At 33.3% G+C, this 21720-nt stretch overlaps 1 protein-coding gene across 10 annotated transcripts in view; it reads left to right on the top strand.

The window, feature by feature from the left end:
- Epha5 (EPH receptor A5) overlaps positions 1-21720 on the top strand; it is a 285266-nt gene that overhangs the window by 22683 nt on the left and 240863 nt on the right. For all 10 annotated transcript variants that reach the window (XM_057771266.1, XM_057771265.1, XM_057771263.1 and 7 more), the window contains exon 2: positions 4454-4518. In XM_057771266.1, coding sequence (XP_057627249.1) covers positions 4454-4518 — 65 coding nt within the window. The remainder of the gene's footprint in view (positions 1-4453; positions 4519-21720) is intronic.

Here is a 21720-nt window from a genome sequence, read left to right as displayed (position 1 = left end):
AAAAAGAATGCTGTCCTATCTGCTACTAATTTACATTTTTCCTAAACCATCACAGCAGTAGAGGTCTAAATGGCATTATAAGTGTTTGCTAATGTGAAAATCACGAAAGGAAAGGAACAGTAACAGTATAAATATGTCTTCTTGCATTGGATTGCCCTTGTTATCCTCAAGGATCGTACATTTTCCCCAGACCTTGTTGGCCATAGATGGATGGTGAGAATATCAGACATTATTCATTGGTTGTTTAACTATTCGGTGACTGAATTGTTTTATTTTTCCTGAGTATTCCAGAACATTTTGTGGTCTTAAAACTCATGCTAACACTATGTGAGAGAAAATGAAGGAAGTACCATCAAATGGTACCTAACAAACTATGGATGTTAGAAAAATCTAACAAAAACCGTAACTGTTTTTTTACTTGATATTTATCTCTAGTTGTTAGAATGTATGAAATACATTAAGAGGAATAAATCTTTTAAAACATAGTTATTTTGATAATTGTTTTACTAGTGTCTGTTAGTCCCTTCAAAAATAAATTTGTAATTCTCTGTCTTTTTTGAAAATAAATTATTTAAAAGATTTTCATGTTACATGAAACATTGAGATTAATGATTTAAATTGATCATCGAATAATAAAGCTGAAGTATACTTGCAATTATTGAGAAATAGTTTCTATTTGAATCTATTTTTGGCTAATACTTACATATTTACTTATTAAAAAGTTACCAGGCTTGCTGGAGAGATAGATGGCTCAGCAGTTAAGAGCACATACTAGTTTTGCAGAGATCTCTTCGCCCATATCAAATCTGAAGGGAATTATATCTCCAGCTTTGTGGGATTTTGTGCCCTCTATAGACTTCCATGGACACTATACCCATATTCATGTGCTACACACACACATACACACACACACACACACACACACACGAACAAAAAAATCCTTTTAAGGAGCACTTTAAAATCACTATATTAGTGAGGTGTTTTCCCTTTTGTACATTGACTAAGAATTTGCAGTAGATTACATACTTGCTCATCGCTGTGGGCTTATTTCTCCTGAAGAAATAATTTCCTTATTGCTAACTAACCAATCAACACATCTTCCTCATAATTATACAACTAATACTTGAGTGCGAAAATGACCTTGAAGGCTTTTTTCAGTTTCATTGTGTGGTTTCATTTTAAAATATAAATAACAAAATAAAAACATTTTCCACAAAATTTCTGATATCTAATTAATGCTTTCCAGAGTAAGTGTGGTATCAAACATTTCCTCTAATTATATTCATTAGTGGCTTCTCTTGGACAAGTTTTAATTAAGTTGTACAATGAAGATCAATACTTGTTGTGTATTCATTGTAATTTACAACACGCATATATACTGTTCAGAACAATTTAATTACTGTAATTGTAGCAAAGAAGACACTTAGAAATTACACTCTATTACTGCCAATTCCCTCTTTAATAAATTTGTTAAAGTCACTGGGAAATAAACTTCTGAAAATTCACATTTGTATGCACCCTGTCTACATTTCAGTTGTTTTAAATACTGCTTTAAAATTTTTGTGAGTGTATATACACAACATATTTATAAATGTGTGTGTATAGAAATAGAGGCATTAACGACATTATTAAAAGTGTCTTTCACATATTCCATCATAAATATTAATAAACTATTAAAATGTAGATAAGAGTATTCATCATATTAACACTGATTTTTTTTATGTATAATCTAAGGGAAAGGCATGAGTAACATGCCCTACCGTATGTAAATTAAACTTCTACTGTTTTATTAATTTATATTCTTATATAAGCATTTATTTTGTTTGAAATGAATATTTCAAGTATGTTAAATTCTATTATGGGATATTCTTTCTATAACACTATAAGAATAAAAGTAAAGTAGAAATTTTGTTAGTATCAATAGATAAACATCAGAGCATCTTAACCTTGGAACTATTGAAACTTAGAAATCATAATTATTGCTTGGGTATATTGGCTTTTTAGAGGGCAATGGTTAGCCACATGCTTGACTTTTCTCAACTCCCAGTAATTGCTTTTGAATGCTGCTTCAGACGCACCTTCTGGATCAGCTCACTGATAAGATGATACATTCATAAGGTACAAAGCAATTGACAATTTGAGTTAAGCCAGGTGTGTACACTTCAGTTGGTGTTTTAGTCTTTTTCAAGGTTTAATTTCTTGTTTATCTGCATATATATATTTGTGTGGGTCTCTCTCTCTCTCTGTGTGTGTTTGTGTTTGTAAATATGTACATATTGAGGTAGGTCTTAGCAAAGCCTAGAAATGGGTATCATCTGTTGAGTTGAAGTTCCAGGCTTCTATGATCTGCTTGATACTGGTGATAGAAACAAAATCCACGTATTCCACAAGAACAGTACAAACCCTTAATTATAGGCTCCCTCTCCATCCCCAGTGAGAAGTGGTGCTCTGCTAGAAGGCTGGTTATCAATTCCTGGCGTTCCTATGCACACACACACACCACTTTACATTACAGATTGAAGCTCAACTGACTACAGCACAGTAACGCACTCTGTTTATGTGAGCTAGTTTATCTCAACTACACAGGCATACTGCTGCTCAATATCGAAGATGAACTAAAGGAATCATTAAAATGAATAAACATAACAATTAAGTGTTCACTCCCCTGGCATTTAGTCATGTCTAGACAGAGCCCTAGTGTCCCAGATACACTGAAAGGAGGACAAGGACATTTATGTTTAATATAACCTTATTCCCATGGAGACAAGAAAGGCTAACAACACAGTAAGATGATGAGCATGGCTCTTACTGAAGAGATAGATGCACTGTCATGTCTGACAGGATTTATGTGATCAAGATAATTGTGAGTTGTTTCATTTTTCTTCTTTAAATTATTGGTTTTCAGTAAAGGCAACAATCCTTGAAGGAATTAACAATTTTATAAACAATATAAAGACATATGATTAAATTAGGTTAAAATGATTTCACTAGTGTGAAGTAAATTTATATGTTAAATGCTCACAAGTTTTAGAAAATAACGAAATACCCAAATTTCCAATTTTAGTTGTGATTCTTGCTATCTCATAGTGATTTTCTTACTTTCTAGATAAGGTCTGATGATCCATTTCCTTGCCTATCAGCTTTTGATGTTGGATTCTCCTCTGAATGCTGTGAATCTGTTTCCCTACCATTGGTTAATAAAGAATCTGCTTTGGCTAGGCAAGAAGGAAAACTAAACTAAATTCAGGGAGAAAGAAGGCAGAGTCAGCCAGACACCATGTAGCTGCCAAAGGAGAGAGACATAAGAACCTTAGCAGTAAGCCTCAGCCTTGTGGCGATACAAAGATTAATTGAAATGGGTTAATAAGATATAGAAAGTAGCTAGAAATATGCCTGAGCCATTGGCCAAACAGCCCTGCAAATAATACAGTTTCTGTGTGTTTATTTGGGACTGAATGACTGTGGGACCAGACAGGAAAGAAACTTATATCAACAATCTCTTTTTTCTTTTATAATTCAAGCTTACACTTGCAGGGGTAATAATACATTTATAGGTAGTTTCAAGAAATTACATATGGCTTTTCTTTTGGCCAATCTATCAAGCTCCATTAAAATGGTTTAGTTACGTTGTGGCTTAGACAAATTTATGAGAAACAAATATACCCATACCTGAATTATGTAATTAGCTTTACCCTTTAAATTAATTTCCCAATGACCGAATACAAGCATAATGTGTAATAATATGTTGGTCAATGTGACTATGTGTACTTATCTGTTGATTCCCTTGCAATGATGAAATTCATATCAGTCTTGGGATTTATAAATATATTATGACTTCAAGACATAAAGTATCTTAAAAATTCAGCTTGAGCCACTTTTTAAGGCCCAGTTGTTTCTAAGTAGAAGACATCTGGAATATAAAGTACTCTGAACTATAGCAGCAAGCATTGGATTGATAGATTCTTAATTTTGAGTAAAAATATATAGATTTGTTTTTTAATTAAACTTTTGAACTTGAAGGTTTCGGTTATCAGTGTGAAAATGTTAAATATGTTCATAAAATGTTTATTGTTACTTAATGTAATATTTCCCAGTTCATAGCAGCTTTTGAGGGAAGAGAAAAAAGCTTAGCTATAACTTTTAAGGCTACAAATTAATGTCAGCTCTAAGTTTTTACTTTTGTTTTTTTTTCCAGTACTATTTATTCTATCCTATTTGTACTTTTTTTCTTATTTGGTAACACGAGCATTTAGGGTTATACATAGTTTCAGTGTTTGATTACAATTCTCCATTCATTTATTACAAACCAACTGTTCTCTCTCATTATAATAATAATTTGTCACCCTTTATTCATCATAAGAACATATAATCTAGTCTTAGTAATATGCACGGTATACATCTCAATGGGGTGAAATACGGATATACTCAGTTTGTTGCTTTTTTCTATTTACAGTGAATTTACTGGACTCCCGCACTGTCATGGGGGACCTTGGATGGATTGCTTTTCCAAAAAATGGGGTAAGATCTTATGAAAGTTTCCATAAAGCATAAGCTAAGTACATAGCCTTCAGGCTACAAAAGTAAGATTGAAATTTACTTGGACATATTTTTTAAGAAAAGACGGCTATTTCTATCAGGTAGAATACGGAAGAATTTCAAAATAGTAGTGACAGAAAAAAAAATTAACCAACAAGGAAGGGTTTTCCATAAGTACCAGACGCGTTGATTTCCTCTCAGTATTTCTTCACGAAGAGAAATTTTCCTTCAGCACCTAGGAAAGGCAGTGCTTTGCCACTACTTCAGGAAAGTTGCTGAGGAAACCTAATTACATCTGTGCTCAATGTTAATGCACATAGAAACCAACTCATCTTTTATTTCATTTCCAAAAAAAGTCGAAATCATGACAAGAAATTCTGTTACATTCACATCAGTCTAAAAGCAGGTCAAATTGTCAGTCCCATCATCATCCAAAAGTTTCTTTCTGAATCTTGAATTTTTCTTCACTGTAAACTATTCAGAAAAGAGTATGTCACCAAAACATTTCTATGATTAATATTTTATTAAATTATTTATTGAAATATGTTAAATCAAAATCATTAAGTTGAATAAGTGCCAGTTTAAGACTATGTACAACATTAATAGTTAGATTAAATTTTCAAGCCAACATTATACTCAATTATCTTGGCAAAAACTGCCCAATTCAGTTATTTGCTTTAAAATTTTACTTAAGGTGTTTCAATTGATCTTACTTTAATAGTCATGTAAACAATTAATTTAACATCTCTCTCTCTCTATATATATATATATACATATATATATGTATATATATATATATTTTTTCATGGGATTGAAACAACTTTAAGCAAGAGAATATTAAAACAATACTTGTGATAGAAACCTAATTATACAAAAATACTTCAATGATTATTTTTGGATTAATGAAAACAATGGTTGAATTAATTATTCTTTGTGCTGATGAGTGTTGGTCATCCTGACACATGCTGGGGTCTTTGGGAAGAGTAAGCTGAAATTGAGGAATAGCCTCTCTCTACATCTGTAGAGCATTTTCTTAATTGTAATTTCTTTGGGAAGGCATCAACCACTGTGGCTGTGCCACCTGCCTGCAGGTGGCTTTACATGGGCTAAGTAACCAAGGCGAGCAATCCTTGTAGTCATCAATGACCCCTACCTCTGGTCTTATTTGAGTTCCTGCCCTTTGTTCCCTCAGATATTAGCAAAATAAACTCTTTCCTTCCCATGTTGCTTAGGGCATGTTGTTTATCCCAGCAACAGGAAGCAAACTAAGAAAACCCTTCCCTAAGAAAGTTATTTTAAGAAAATAATACAGGTTATATTAACTTTTTAAATTTCTAATTATGTGCTAAAAATCCTTACATCATCTGGCTTTATACAGTTCAGCAACATCAAATTTCTTTGAACTTTCAAATTATAGTTGCACTTATAGATACAATTGTGGGATATTATTTTAAGATATGTTACATTTGTTTATACTATGGAAACTTTTTAAAAATGACACAAAGAGGTATTGTATTCTTTCATGTTCCTTTAGTTTAACTCTGTGAAGCTGTGTTACTTTACCTCCGTAAAACATCTGATTGGTCTCATAAAGAACTGAATGGCAGTTAGCTGCATAAAGAAAGTATAGGTGGGGCTGGCAAGCAGAGTATAAATAGGAGGAGAAGAAGGAGAATCAAGAAGGAACAAGAGAAGGAGGATGCCAGGGGTCAGCCACCAGCCACACAGTCCACCATGAAGTATGAGTAAAATTAAAATATACAGAAGTAAGAAAAGAAGAAAGCCCAGAGACAAAAGGTAGACGGAATAATTTAAGCAAAGAAAAGCTGGCTAGAAACAAGCCACGCTAAGTCTGGGCATTCCTAAGAAAGAACAATGTCCTCCATCCTAAGAAAGAACAATGTCCTCCATGGGAGTTATTTGTGAGATGGATGCTAGACCTGCAAAGGAATAAGTTAAAAAGAACAAAGAGTAAACAACAACTAGCAACATACAATGCTGAAATATCGTTCAAATGATAGAATCTTTACGTTAAAAAATGATTGAGACAGATGAAATGACTCTTAATGTAACTGAATCAAGTGTGTCATTTTTAACCTTTTTATATTGCATTTTGTTCCTTTTGCTGTATTAAAATTCTATAACTGCTATTATACATGTATATGTGTCTTGCTGTGTATGTGTGTCTATTATATTGTAGAATAGATACCCAAAATGTTTTATTTAACGAATATATTAAGTGTCCTTTTTGAATATATGATGAAAATGCATTTTAAAATTACATATTTACAGCTCTCAGAAAACATGCTATTCCCTTTGAATTTAGTTTCATCTTTTGACACTGTTTTAACTGGAAATTTATTAAAACAGTGTTGAAACTATATGTCTAAGTGACTATAAATATGATGTTGTAGTTACTCTTAAGACTGGAAGCTTTGGGAGGCACAGTTTAATTTCTTGTACCATTCCTTTATAGAAATCAAAGATTTCTGTATAAGGACCAAGCTCTTAGTAACATTTCAACAATATTCTGTTACTTTGTTTTTTTTTAATTACAATCTATGTAATATTACTAGTTTCCTTTTTAGATTGTAAAATAATGCTCATTACTTTTAGGATGACTGTAGGTTTTTATGCATCATATTGTCTTTGACAGAGCTAACCTATAACTATGCATACTGAAAAAAGAGATGTTAATTTAAAGAAATTTAGTGATTTTGATTTATTTTTACAAGAGGAAAAATTTGTGTGAAATCTTTAATTATATTTTTCTTGATAGGTGCCATTTATATGCAAGATAATAGAAGTGATAATATTATTTTAAGTAAGATCAGTGTTCAAAGTCTAAATGAGTATAGGAGGAAATGTGCAAGTTTTTAATGTAATCTGAACAGATTGTGGAATTTATAATTATATAAGCAACATCATACTGTGTGAAATGTTAAGTTATTGGAATAATGCCAACAAAAGTCATAGAATATTGGCCTCTAATAATTTTCTCTTTTATGAAAGTCATAGCAATATTGGAAAAGATTGTCAGAATCTGTGTTTTTAATGTCTAGAAATAAACCACGATCTGACAGTAACCTAGAGAACATTTATAAAAAAACAAAACAAAAAATATCCTCAGTTTTGTAAGAAGAGAAAGGTTTGTATCCTGTGTTTTTTTCCACCTGTCAATCTCCCAGGAATCACCGAAATACCTGAATCCAGTCAGCATCATGAGAAACACCAATTGAGTAGGCACCAAAAAGTAAAGAAAGATAGACACTCATGCTTCCAATTGCAAAGAACTGTCATTATTTGATATCTGTTAAGTTCCTAGAAGATTGATTTAGATTAGAATTTGAACACTCTTGGTCCGATTATTTTTCGATCTGGAATTTGTTAGAAAGGCAAATATCTACTAATTTGTAGGTAAAATCTGATATAAATACTAAAGTCACCTTTTAGTAAAACTTGTTGGGAACCAGAAGGAATGCTGAAGAGGAGGATTATGAACTTGCCAAGGATGCAAGCCTTCTCAATTAAGAAGTGAGATTGATTTAAGTTTTACTTTTGCGTGGCCTTGAGATCTTTTATAAAAGAAAAACAAACACAATTGCTTAGATAAATGTTCAGTGAACGTGTCAACAGGCACAGGCAGCCACTTGGTGAATATAAGAACATTTTAAGAACACTTACTTTTTGGAGAGAATTTTTTCAGGTATTGTATAATATTTAGTGAAACAATCACATTGATGGCTACGTATAGGGAAATATACTGTTTTGAGAATTAGTTTAAAATGGTGATTTTACAAATAATCCACAAATGCTGGAATGTGGGAGCAATCTAAGTTGACAGATGCCAACAATATGTTTAAAATGCCTAGTTTTCCAAACAAATCCAAGCAGAGTATAAGGAACAACATGTGTTATAAACAGGGACGACAAAAGTAAACAAGAGAAATTACATTGAGGATTCTCAGGATCTGACTTAGTAGGTGTAGACTTTATTAACTTTAATAAGCAATTTAAAACATGTAGAAAGACTAAAAGAAAATGTAAGACAGTAAGACTAAATAAAATATAACTATATCTCATTTAATTCAGAATGTCAATAGGGACTGATTATCTTATAAGGAAACAGATTATATAGAGGGAACAATGTAAAACCTGAACAAAAGAATCCACTACAAATGTCCAACAAGAGGCTTGGTCAGGAAGAAGAAAGGGAGAAGAAGGGTGGAAATAGAACAATGGGGCTCTCCCTGTCTGAGAAAATGAAAGGGAGACAATGAAAAGGGCATAAGTAGCTCAAAGGGACAAGGCCAATATGTGAAGATGAAGTAATTAGAATAATCTCATATTTGAAATAAAACACATATTCATCAAATAACATGAGTGAAACCAATTCAAAGAGGCCCACATCTGTTAAAACCAGAGAGAACTTTGTGACGGCATCATTTGAGAAATATCTCACCATGTATAAGAAATACTCAGTACTATTAAATGTAGATAATTCATTAAAAATCATGATACCAGAGTTAACCCCTAGTGTATTTAAATGCTAAAAAAGAAAACAAGTCTCTCTAGAAAGAATTTCATGCCCTGCAAAAGTAAATTTAATTTAAGGAGAAATTGGCACTTTCTCTCATTAAATAAACTCTGAAATAATATAAAATATCAGACATAATTTTACTGGAAATATCTAAGAAATAGGTTTTAAAAAGTAAAGTTCTATTTTTTAAGATAGAACTTTACTTGTATCTCTCAAACTTTGCTTTTTATCTTCCCTATTTCATGCTGATAGAAACATAGAAAGTGATAAATTATATTTTCTTCATAAGTTCACACATTTATTTTAAGGAACAATAATTGATTTGAGAATGGTTTATTTATAGAATAATTTTGTGACTTGATATAATACAGCCATACATCACTTGATGACAGAGATTCAGCCTAAGGCATGCTGTATTCAATTTTGTCATTGTGACAGCATTTTAGTGAGTACTTACTAAAACTGAGCAGGATTGGATGCTACTGAACAATTCAGTGTTATGGACCACAGTAATATTAGCAGACCTTCATTGACCAAATACTAGTTCTGTGGTTCATGACTGTATTCCAGCATAAACACATACTGGAGCCTGCAGGAGCACATAGGGGTGCACATATTTTACGGGTTAAGCATGTATGAGAAATGAATTTGAGAAATGTCTCGGTCATCAAAATGCTTCTTATTCAATTATGAGAACCCAAGTTTAGAAACCCAACACCCATTTTTATAAAATTAGACACATCATCAAAGAAGCTTCCTTCTGCAGTAGAGGGGAACAAATACAGAAACTAGACAATGTTCAAAAAATGAGAGACATTGGAATTTTCTGTCCTCAATGGGTTGTCTTCATTAAATCCTTCACCTCATGACTCAGAGAACTTGTGGAAGAGGAGGCAGAGAGGGGGATGTAAGAGCCAGTGAGACTGTAAGATATCAAGGGAACTGAGCCTTCTAGATAAAACAGAACTGATACACATAAGAACTCACAGATGCAGCAGCATGCTCTGAGCCTACACAGGTATAAGACAGATGGGGTAGCAAAGCCGAGGCAGGAAGTGAATATAAGTGTCCATTCTTAACCCAGGATCTATCTCCAAGTGATAATTGCTCACAAAGAAAAAAAATAGTTTCTTCAACAGAGTATTACTGGGTGTAAAACCACGCTTAAGGGCATGGCTCCTCCTCATAAGTAGATGATCAATGCACACACAAACAAAAAAAATGGTATTTTTGGAGGTTGCCCCATAATGCTGTTGGGGTTTCTTTCTTTCCAATTTGTGAGTTTTTTGGTTTTTTTTTTTTTTTGGTAATTTCTCTCTCTCTGAATGTGTGTGTGTGTGTGCACGTGGGCATGTGTGTGTCTTAATGTGTTTCATTTATCCTTACTTTTGCTCTTTCTATTTGTTTTGTTCTGTTCCAGGAATTTTAGGGGGAGGTTGTTTGTTTCTTAGTTGACTGTTTTCTAATGACATTTAGAAAAAGTGTAAATTTAGTTGGATGGGAAGGTGATAACGATTTAGGAAAAGTTTGGATAGTGAAAACGTCCAAGAAATCTATTTCAATAAAAAAAAGTCTAGGTACCTATATAGAAGTGACATTATCAACAAAATTTTATCTGTGAATGTGTCAAAATCCTATATAAATGAATCTGTCTGAAGAAGTATTTAATGTTTCCCAATTAAATTGTACTAATAAAGAAAAAATAAAATAAGGTAAAAAGCTAGGTATGATAACACATGATGCAGGATCTCTGGGGCTTGCTGTCCAATCTAGCATAATCTTTCAGCTACAGCTTCAGTGTAACAGCTCTTCTTAAAAAGTAAGATAGAGCCGGGCGATGGTGGCGCACGCCTTTAATCCCAGCACTCGGGAGGCAGAGGCAGGCGGATCTCTGTGAGTTCGAGACCAGCCTGGTCTACAGAGCTAGTTCCAGGACAGGCTCCAAAGCCACAGAGAAACCCTGTCTCGAAAAACCAAAAAAAAAAAAAAAAAAAAAAAAATAAGATAGATAGCAATTAAGAAAGATAGACATCAACCTCTGTCTTCTACATACGCATGCACATCTACATAAGTGTCTTTAAATATTATACATCTGGGAATTGTTTTCTTAGACTATAATATTTTGAATTGGTGTTATAAAAATAGAACACTATACAAGGTAAACTGCTAATTCCATGTATATTTGCTTAAGGATATATGGATTGATAAAGCATATCTCCATTTGTAGGCTTTATTGGCCAAAATTTTAAGGGGAATACCACTGTTCAATCAGCTATGCATGCAGATATACTAGATGCATTTTAGAAACAATAATTTGTCCTTATTGTATCTTTTTTATCTTCTTTATTATATTTAAGATCCTCGAATTCTTATAAATATTTTATATTCAACATTTTATAATGTTTATAAGACAGCTCAGTTCTTGTCAATAAACATTTACTAGAGAAAAACTTTATATTTAGTATTTTAAAATTGGACATAAATTATAAAGTACTAAACAAGTGTGACTTGGAATAACGTTGAGTATTGGCAGCCAGTAAATATTTTTTGACCTTCTCTTGCATCTCTATTGACCTCATTTGAACATGTTCACGAGGCCATTCATTTTTGTATGTTCATGTGTATATAAATATATATTTACTATATACACATGCCTAGATATATATGCATATATAAGCTCTCATATATGTATATACTTGTTAAATATGTATACACATATTTATTGTAAATGTGTGCCTATACAAATTTTATATATTGCATATTATATATAAAACACTTGCATGTATATCTATCTATCTATCTATCTATCTATCTATCTATCTATCTATCTATCTATCTATCTATCCCAATCCATTGTCATTTTCTAAATGTTGGAAGATCTCATATAAATTCCGAATGTCTAGTTTCTGCTGATTTATAAGTTATTTATAAGTTTCAGGACACACAAAGTAGGATTAAGAAAATGAACACATTCTGTGTGGCTCATGCTTTTTTGTCATGCAAATTGTAACCATCTTTTTGACACTGCACAAACTTCACTCTTTCATTTTGTTCCAGGAAAGACTTTGATTTTTAAATGCTCTTTGTGTAGTTGAACTTTATGGGCTTTCTTTTGGGACTGCCAGCTCCCAAACAATGACACAGAGACTTGTATTAATTATGAAAACTTGGCCTTTAGCCTAGGCGTGTTTCCAACTATCTCTTTTAACTTAAATTAACCTGCTTTTATTAAGGTACATTCTGCCATGTGGCTATTTACCTCTCCTCCATTCTGTTTTTCTGACTCTCTTCATGTCTTACTTGCTTCTCCCTTGTTCACTTTAGTTCATCCCCATTTCCTCTCTCTTCCCAGAAGTCCCACCTAACCCGTCCTGCCTAGCTATTGGCTGTTCAGCTTTTTAATCCCACCAATCACAATGACCCATCTTCACATAACTATTTCTCGATATTTTGGTAGATACATGTTGAGATATTTTTCTTCTACTCCATTAGCTTAATTAGAATGGGTCATTGTATTTCAGCAGATATATTTATCTATTTTATATATAGTAATCCATGCCTCTGTGTTTGTTTTACTGTGTTAGTAACATAGCTTCCCTTCCTTTTTCTTCTACACATATCTTTATATTATTCTTTCAATCATCACACAAATTATTACGTATCACTATAGTCTCTACCCCTCCCACAAACCTTTCCTATTATCTTTCCCCATATGATTCTAGACATATGTTAAAATTCCAAATCACAGAAACCTCTATGCAACTTTTCTGTGCTTATTAATGTAACAGCATTTACTTAGCATTGAGAATGTGTCACACTCATAGGCACTTCAGAATAGGGAAGAAGAGGGAACTTATGGTTTTGTAAGTGAGCAATCAAAGGAAAAGGGTGGTAATAAAATAATATCTAGGCTTGTCTTTTCTTACACAAGTGTTCAGAAGTATCACAGAAATACCAGGACCCAAAGTCACTCAAAACAATTTTATTTTGTTTATTTTGCACCAACAATATCACCTCTCTTTTTAATTCAGTCTAACCAAGATAAAGCTATGCCTTCAGCACATGAATGCATCACTGACATTAAAACTTAGCTAGGGAAATGTGTAAAGGTGCATTCAGTATTTTGTTTTGTTGATGAGGAAAGAACGCTAAGCAAGAGCAAACATCTTACTTAAATTTAAACATGTGGTGCTACTGAGTCCACACAAGCCTCCTGTAACACAGAGTCTTTGAAACTGTAGAGGGGTTACTCCAAATGCCGAGTCTCTTCTCTGTCCCTCGCTTCCTGTGCTTGAATTGTAAAGTTCACATTCAAACTTCACTAACTTGCCTTTTCACTTAATGAACCTGTACTTTGTTTTCCTTTAATTACATTTGAGTCACTTTAGTCACCTTCTGGAACATTTGCTATTGATTAATCTATATAGACTGAGCATGGATGGAAACATAGTTGTTTTTAGGAAATTTTTAGCAACAGTTTCCAATGCTTAATCTTATGAGAATAAAATTAATGGCCAGGATGTTTGCTAAAAACAGATTATATTCTTACGTCTTAGAAATTCTTCCATCACTCTTTTTTTTTCCCACATCCTGTTGTTGGAGATGCTCATTGTATACACCTGCCTCACACCTGCCTCCTGTGCTTGGTGGAATTAACCATTCCCTATAGAGTTTTCAAGACTTCCTGGAGAACACAGCATGGAAGCCTCGGGACTCCCATGAGCAAGATCTCAGAGTTGCACTGCAACTTTAGCTTTGTCTTTATTGTGATTGTTATTTTGTTTTCTGTTTTTTTTTTTTTCTTGTTTTTTCCCCCCCCGGATTTTCTTTTCACCTTCAAAAAAGAAAAGCACCACTATTATTTTTAATTTATTTCATTTCATTGCATTTAGGAGTGATGATATTTCATAATAACATTCATATTTAAGAAGGATGTAGATAGTGAGTAAATCATATTTGTTTCAAAATGGATGAAGAGTTGCATGTTCTGCCTTGAGAAAAAGAAGAAAAAGAATTAACTTACATAGCAGTTATTTAAACACAATGGTTATGGCTTTTCTTCTTGCTTCACTCTTTCCTACTTTCTGATTTCCCTTAGACACAAAATCACTATTCACATTTATAACTAAAAACATTCAGAATATGCAAAATGAATTGTGATCAAAATTCTATTGCCCTACATGTCTTTTTTCTGACTCAGCAAAGTCTTGTACTGAATGATTATATTTAGTTTTTAATGAATAAAAAAAAGAACAGAATTCCCAATATTCAACAAATTAAAGACAAGAATTGGGAGAATCATCTGGACAAAGCTAAGATCTCACATTTTGGTTTTGATCTTAGTAAATTCCTCTAGGGCCTTGTTTTAGCTTTGCATTCTACAGAACTGTGTTAAAACTAGCAGCCTGTACTTAGGACCACAGCAATCATGGAAGATGATAAAAATCAAACTAATGATGAAGTGTGCAAAACAAGACCACATTGGTGTATGTACGTATGTATGTGTGTGTGTGTGCGTGTGTATACACATATATATATATATTTTCTTATAGACAGTGATAGAAAAATATTCTAAGAGGAAATAATATTTTTATTTTAATTTATTTTAAAAACTTTCTTTTATCATTTTAATATTCTAATATACAAAGCAACTGCTAGTGTAATGAAGAACTCTTCTGATCCAAAGTTGCTTAGTATTTATTGTAGTTTAGGAAAGCATAAACCACACTCTACCCATTAGGTAATTAAGATAAATAATTTAAGGAATTCATTCAAGACAATCATTAAGCATATTCTGACTTAAAAGGCGTAAGATTTCCCACATGGAAACTTAGCAATTATGAAGAAATTTCTTTAAAATGTCCAACTTGTTTCTGCCTATGAGGCAAATGCTGTATTGGATGTTGGATATATGCAAATATGCAGAATGAATTAACAGACATCAAAGTGCAGTCCTACAAAGCAGCATTGTGATATATGTGTATTATCTGTTCGTTATAGACCACTGGTCATATGTTTAAAGTCAATATGGAATCATGCGTATCTTTTTCATATGCAGTAAAACTCCCAGCATATTTACATTACTATAATGAAATGCATAAATAAACTGAGAAGTGAATTTTATCTATGTTATCTTCTGTTAATGCCTTCTCTTTAGTCCAGCTGCAATTGGCTACCTAAAAATGTCAATTTTTTCAATGCCAATGAGTGGAACTCTCTTTCACCCTTTTATAGATCATGTTGTGCACATTTTTTCACCGGCCTCATATAAAGCTTTCCCTATTTTATTTCCTACATAGCACAAAGTATATGGATTCCATACTTATAATTTGTAAGGCCTCCTATCTAACACATAATTTTGCTAAATTGCTTCGTATTTGAATTTCTTTTCCCAGCTGTCAGACTCCAGGAGCAAGTATGTGAAAAAAAAGTTCAAATAATTCCTAAGAAACTGAATATGTTATTTCTACCTCACTTTTGATGTGAGGGACCAGCATGTTTACTTTACTAAACTGTTTGTACCCACTCTATCTGTTTGTTTCATGCTGAGAATATTTTCCTTTTCTTCATTTTGTACTTTCGAGGAATTTATGTCTGTCAAGATGTTTCTGCACAAAAGGTATAGTCCATGTAAAATAACCTAGGATTAAATTACATTTTATAGAAAATATAAAGTGATTTGTCCTCACTGGTATTTGCATCATTTTTTATAAGTGAATGTTATGACATTTTTAAACTTTCATCATCCCTATCATTAATAAAGATGTTAAATAAATTCAAGCTTCCCAGAAGTCCCTGAGGCCCAAACAGCAGGTATTTTTCCACGTCGATTCATTGTTGTTTATCATGATCCTACAAAAAAAAAAAAAAAAAAAAAAAAAAAAAAGCCCTTGCTATTTTCAATTCATGTGACAGAGCTCCTGTGAAAGTCAATTTGAATTAATTTTGCAAGCAAATGCTTTATGGCTCTGAGTACATAATCTCCCTCTCCCACAGAGAAAAAATATACTGTAATCATCCAGCATTCCTGTTGATGATTTCCATTAGAGGCAGCAGGGGAAGAAAGAACCCTCAAACCTCTCTCCCATGAAGATTTGAGGCTTTTGCCATTCACTGCTTTTTCTTTCCTCTTTTTCCCTTTATGCTCTTCCAGCTTACACTAATGCAGACAATGATGGCCCAAACTGCTCTGCCTGGAACTGTCCTTTGGATCCTGGCCACTGTTGTCTCTATGATATTATATCCCAATATGCTTTTCCACAGAAAGTCTTTTCCATAGCATCCTAGAGGATTTGTGTAAATTTTTCCTATACTCTCTCACTCTCTATCCCTGTATAGGCATGTGTCAATCTATGTCTTGTCTATGTCTCTCTGACTCTGTCTCTGTCTCTCTCTCTCTACCTGATTCATCTGTCACTCTTTCTCTCTATGTTTGTCTGCTTCTCTCTGTGTGTACATGTATGTGTATCTGTCTTATTTCTGTCTCTCTCTATATGTGTGAGCATATATCTGTATCTTTTTGTACATATGCATCTGTACGTATGTGTAGCTGTAGTTCATAATTTCTTTGTTCATTGATTTACCCAATTTTATACTCTTTGGAAAAAATACCCTAACACTGAGAAAGGTTGCAATATGTGATATAGATTCAGTGTTAACCTTTAAAATGAAAACATTTTAAGTGTTGTTCATATTTTAATATTAGTCAGAATATAAGAAAAATATATTACCAAAAATGTTAAAATATTGTATTTGTAAGAACAGTTTCTAAGAGATGTGCTGAAGTTGCAGTGGTACAGATAGGTAAATCTGTTATCCTTTATCACTAATTTTTATGTCAAATTCCAGTTGGTTGTACTATACAAAGATTTCTCCTAGCTTAAGGAAAGAAAATGCTTGCTATGAACTTAGAAAACATATGATGTATTCCTGCTTAAAATCGTGTTACCAAAGCATTTCCTGGGCTCCCATGAATCCTGGAGTGCCCACTTCTCTGTGCCTTCCCCTTCTTCACAGTGACCTCCTCATTCTTTTGTCTGAAGACATAAATAATTGTGTCAGTTTGCATATGTGTTTCTTACAGTTCCAAACTTGGCTTCCTATATTAAAGAAATCAGGTCACACTAACACTTCCACAGCATAAGACTATAATGATTCCACCTTAAAGTGTTACTCATAACAGATGAAAACTATTCTAACAGTTGGGATAGAATATTAGCATTGGTGTTATGTGGAAATTACTGCCTTTATAAATTAAATTAAGGACACTTTGTTTCGAGTATCAAGCTGTTTTCCATGCAAACTTGATTGATCTTATTAAAAAGGACTTACAGTGTAAAATATTTTTTTCAAAATGTATAGTGAGTAGAATGAGTTGATTTAGAATATAATTTTAACTCTCTCTCTAACGTCTGGTCTATGTTGCATATAAATTATTCACAGCATTCAATTCTTTTATTTGACTGATCTATTAATTTGTTTGAAGGATGAGTGTCAAGACTTATTTGTTCATGTATTTTGGACTTCACACCAGTCACTGATCACAAGTCTTGAATTTATCCTCATTCTTCATCCGTACTTCCATGATAATTTTAAAACAATCTTATACTCCTATCTAGATTCCATTATTATGAGTTGATGCACAATTAATAACATCTTATTAGCTCACTGTTTCCTTCGAGCCTGGAAAAGTCACCCTTGTGGTTACTGACCTGGCTGTGCAAGTCCCTGTGCTGCAGCTAAAGTTGTCTATTGCTTGGAAGCAAGTGGTGTAATAAAAAATATACAGGAAAAAAAAGGAAGGCATCATTTTCTTTCTACTGATGTACTGTCCTTCGTAGGATGCTAACACTTCCAAATGGCATTATGTATCTTAACACCCTACTTTGTGAATCTTATGTTAGTGACTTTTTAATTTTAAAACAATCTTTTTTCATTTACACACCAATCCCGGTTCCAGTCCCTCCTCTCCTCATGCTCCCCAGACCTTCCCTCCATCCCCCACTCCATCCCCAATACACTCCTCAGAGAGGGTAAGGCTCCCATGGGGAGTCAGCAAAGACAGGTTTTAAATGAAATTAAAAGCAATACCTAGGTTTATCTATTATACAGGGCTTCTAAAGTTTTAGTGGGCATAGGATTTTCTCAGATTATTTGCTGACACTTTTGCTCCTCATGCTATTTAGGAACATTACATGAAAATTACTCAAATAAGTAAAATTTCATTTAAATTTTAAAAGAAGCTCTGGAGCTGGACAGAGGACTTGGTAGTGAAAACATTATGTACAGTTCCCCAACGCCAATTTTCTGTAACTGCACTTCCTTCCTTCTTAACTCCGTGGACCGCTTCTCACATATGAACATGCGTACAAAAAAGCACACCAGTATATGCACATAAAATTAAAATAATTAAATAAATATTCAAAATAAAACTAGTTCTCAGTAAACCCAGACTTTCCTGAATTAGAGGCTTTCACAAATAGAGAAATATTTTAAATTCACTTTAATAATATATGGACCAGAACCATAGAATCATTTTCCTACAAATACTTGGAAATATGCAACCTAAAACCCAGCAACTTTCTCCTGGGAATTACAATCTGGATATAGATTCTCACATACTTCAGGGGTCCCATCTGGTTTTTCCATTTTTTCAGTACAGATGTGCAGTGACAGGTTGGAGCTCCAGTTGGAGAGGCTGTCTGCCTTTATAAACAAATATATTTAAACAATGATTTAAACCTTTTATCAAGCTCTTAGTAGTAGTCTCTGTTACTACCTCCATGTTTCTATAGTAGGACATAGATGGCAGGTATGTAAAATCCCATGCAGTTTAATTCCTTAAGTGCATTGATGAGTAAATACATGTTCTCTGTGCTACTTTGATCTGAAATTTGTGTTTTCATCTAAATTTGGAGCCATGCTTTGCTTTTAATTTTATTTTGATACACAGACCTCCAATCGCTGGTACAAAAGCCCCCTTCTTTAATAGCAACATGGATGCTTAAATACCCTGCAGTCAATGGCCAACAGGTGAAAATCCCATCTTCTGATCCTCTAGGCAAAGCACAGCTTTTAGTAACTTCAGTTAGAAGGCTCTAGATAGGGAAGAGCAGCTGAAGGCCAGGACTCAATGAGTCCAACATATATAGTCCTAAATATTACTCACCAGTGACTTCTGTGAGCATTTTCAGAGATTACTGCTTAGCACTGGGTACCAATCGGTGTGTGTTTTCCCCTCTGAAAACCACTTCTCCAATAGTCAGCTTTCTACAAGTTGCTTTTAGTTCTTTATGTAGTGCTAAATACTGTGGGATTTTTCCTGTCCATTTTTGCAAGTCATCTGGTATCGTCCTTAGGCAACTCACATTTGGGAAGTCATAATGGGGACACATTATGTATATAAGTTTCTAATAATATTAGGAGATAAAATTTCACAGAAACTCTCTGGCTTTCTGGATCTTAACATTCTTTGTTCCCACTCTTCTTCAATGTTCTCTGAGTCTAGTGTTTAGGAGTGTTCTGTAGATATATCCAACCGAGCCCCAGCTCCACAAATCTGCATTTTTTGATTGAGGATTTCTGTAGTGGACTTTGTTATAAGTAGAAGTTTCCTTTATGAGGAGTTAAGTCATGCTCTGTAAATGGCACTTCTTTATATAGTTTAAGGTCAATCTATTTATATAAGGAATAATTTAAAATACTAGATGCTAGAATTTTGCTAGGCACTCAGAATATAAATGATTTAACCAGTATTGTGTAACCTTGTAAATATAAATTCTGGGTTTATCAATATATTTTATACAAATAAAATTAATAGTATACTACAAATGAGCTTTGAGTCACAAATTATTGATACATAAAGGAATCAAGAGCTATTCATGATAAATTATGATTCCTTACACTATTTCTAAAATATAAAAAAGTATAATTGTGTTGCTTAATTATCTGAGTAGGTAATTCTTATTTTCTGTTGCTAGTGGAAAATCTGAGCAATGATTTACATTTGACTTTTTATTTACCATCGCATGACCATTATATGCTAGATTGCTGAAATATATTTTTAAACAAATACCCAATGTCTGTGAACAACCCCAGATGATTTTAACTGAAAATCAATTAAATAAGCTCATGGAATCCCAAATTAGTTTATATTTTCCAGTTATAATTTAAAACAGGTATTGCATTGTAATTTCAATCACAGTGACAAAGAAAAATTTTAATGATAACAGTTTAGAAATGACCTTTTCTAAGATTTAGATGACCTCTGCTCTTGACAGAGGTTTCCGTCCCACCTGGTCTGGTAGCCATTCATTACAAAGAATGCACAGAGGCCTACATTAATTGTAAACTGGCCTTTTAGCTCAGGTTTCTTAGTAATTAATTCTTATATCTTAAATTAGCCCACTATTTTTGTCTATGTTAGCCATGTGGCTTGGTACGTTTATCAGTGACGCAAACTCATCTTGCTTCCTCTGCGGCTGAGTGACAACTGCAGACTGAACTTTCCTCTTCCTAGAATTCTGTTTTCATCACCTCACCACTACTTCTTGCTTGGTCGCCACACCTATACTTCCTGCATGGCTACTGTCCAATCAGTGATACGGTACAGACCATTGTCCCATAGCACTCCCCCCCCCTTTTTTTAAAAACAAAAATTCTGAATTGAATCTTCTTTGTTTAGCTTTTCTCCTGACCATTATCCATAACAACTTGTAACCAACATCATAAACAAAGTCAAATATCCATTATCTGTTTTGGGGAATGGAGGCATAGTTTTCAAGCTATGGGGGACCTAAAGAAAATTATGAATTATGATCAAATCATGAATGAAATATTCTGTGAGACTTGATCATCTCAACCAGCAGTCTTGAAACTCTTCTGGATACAGAACTCTGAGGAAACTTCAACAAAGGTCCTCTGAAATGTTGAGTCAACTGGACCATCTGCTTCTATTGGAAATTCTTCAGAGGGTCATCCTTGATCAAACTTGATTTTTCTTATCCCAGAATGAATCCACAGCCTTTCATTTCCTATGGAAACAAAAGCAAAACCTCTTCTCCAAAGTAATATAACTTTTGACTTAAATTTTGAAGTCAAGGCATTTTCAAAATATATATTTTGGATTAAACCAGCAGCATTTATAATCAAATTTCTTTTAGCAGCTTTTGCTTCTTCCTCAGCCACCAAACAATTTAAAGACAAGATAACATACAATATACAGAATCTCTTTGTATTTTTCATCTTTACGTGGTTTTATTTTAAACTATATTTCTTTTATTTGTATTTTTAATTTTTGGCTTTTTAAAATAGGGTTTCTCTGTGTATCTTTGGCTGTCTTAGAACTTACTCTGTAGACCAGGCTGTCCTTGAACTCACAGAGATCTGCCTGCCTCTGCCTCTTAAGTGTTGGGATTAAAGGTATGTGCCACCACACCCAACTAAATCTCTTTCTTTTTTTTTATTTTAAGGACTTTATCCTTTTTCTTTTCTCTCCCAAGCCTACATATATTTTTAAACACATTGTAAAGCATTTAGGGTTTTCTTCATCTTTGAATCTATTTTTACTGTCTATCTCTCTTTTTCTGACCACAGGAATCTTTAAGTTGCTAAGCGATATAGCTTTGATGGCTGGATCTGCCCTA

Source organism: Chionomys nivalis, chromosome 6 (genome assembly GCF_950005125.1).
Source record: "Chionomys nivalis chromosome 6, mChiNiv1.1, whole genome shotgun sequence".
Taxonomy (NCBI): domain Eukaryota; kingdom Metazoa; phylum Chordata; class Mammalia; order Rodentia; family Cricetidae; genus Chionomys; species Chionomys nivalis.
This window is presented reverse-complemented; position numbering and strand designations above follow the sequence as displayed.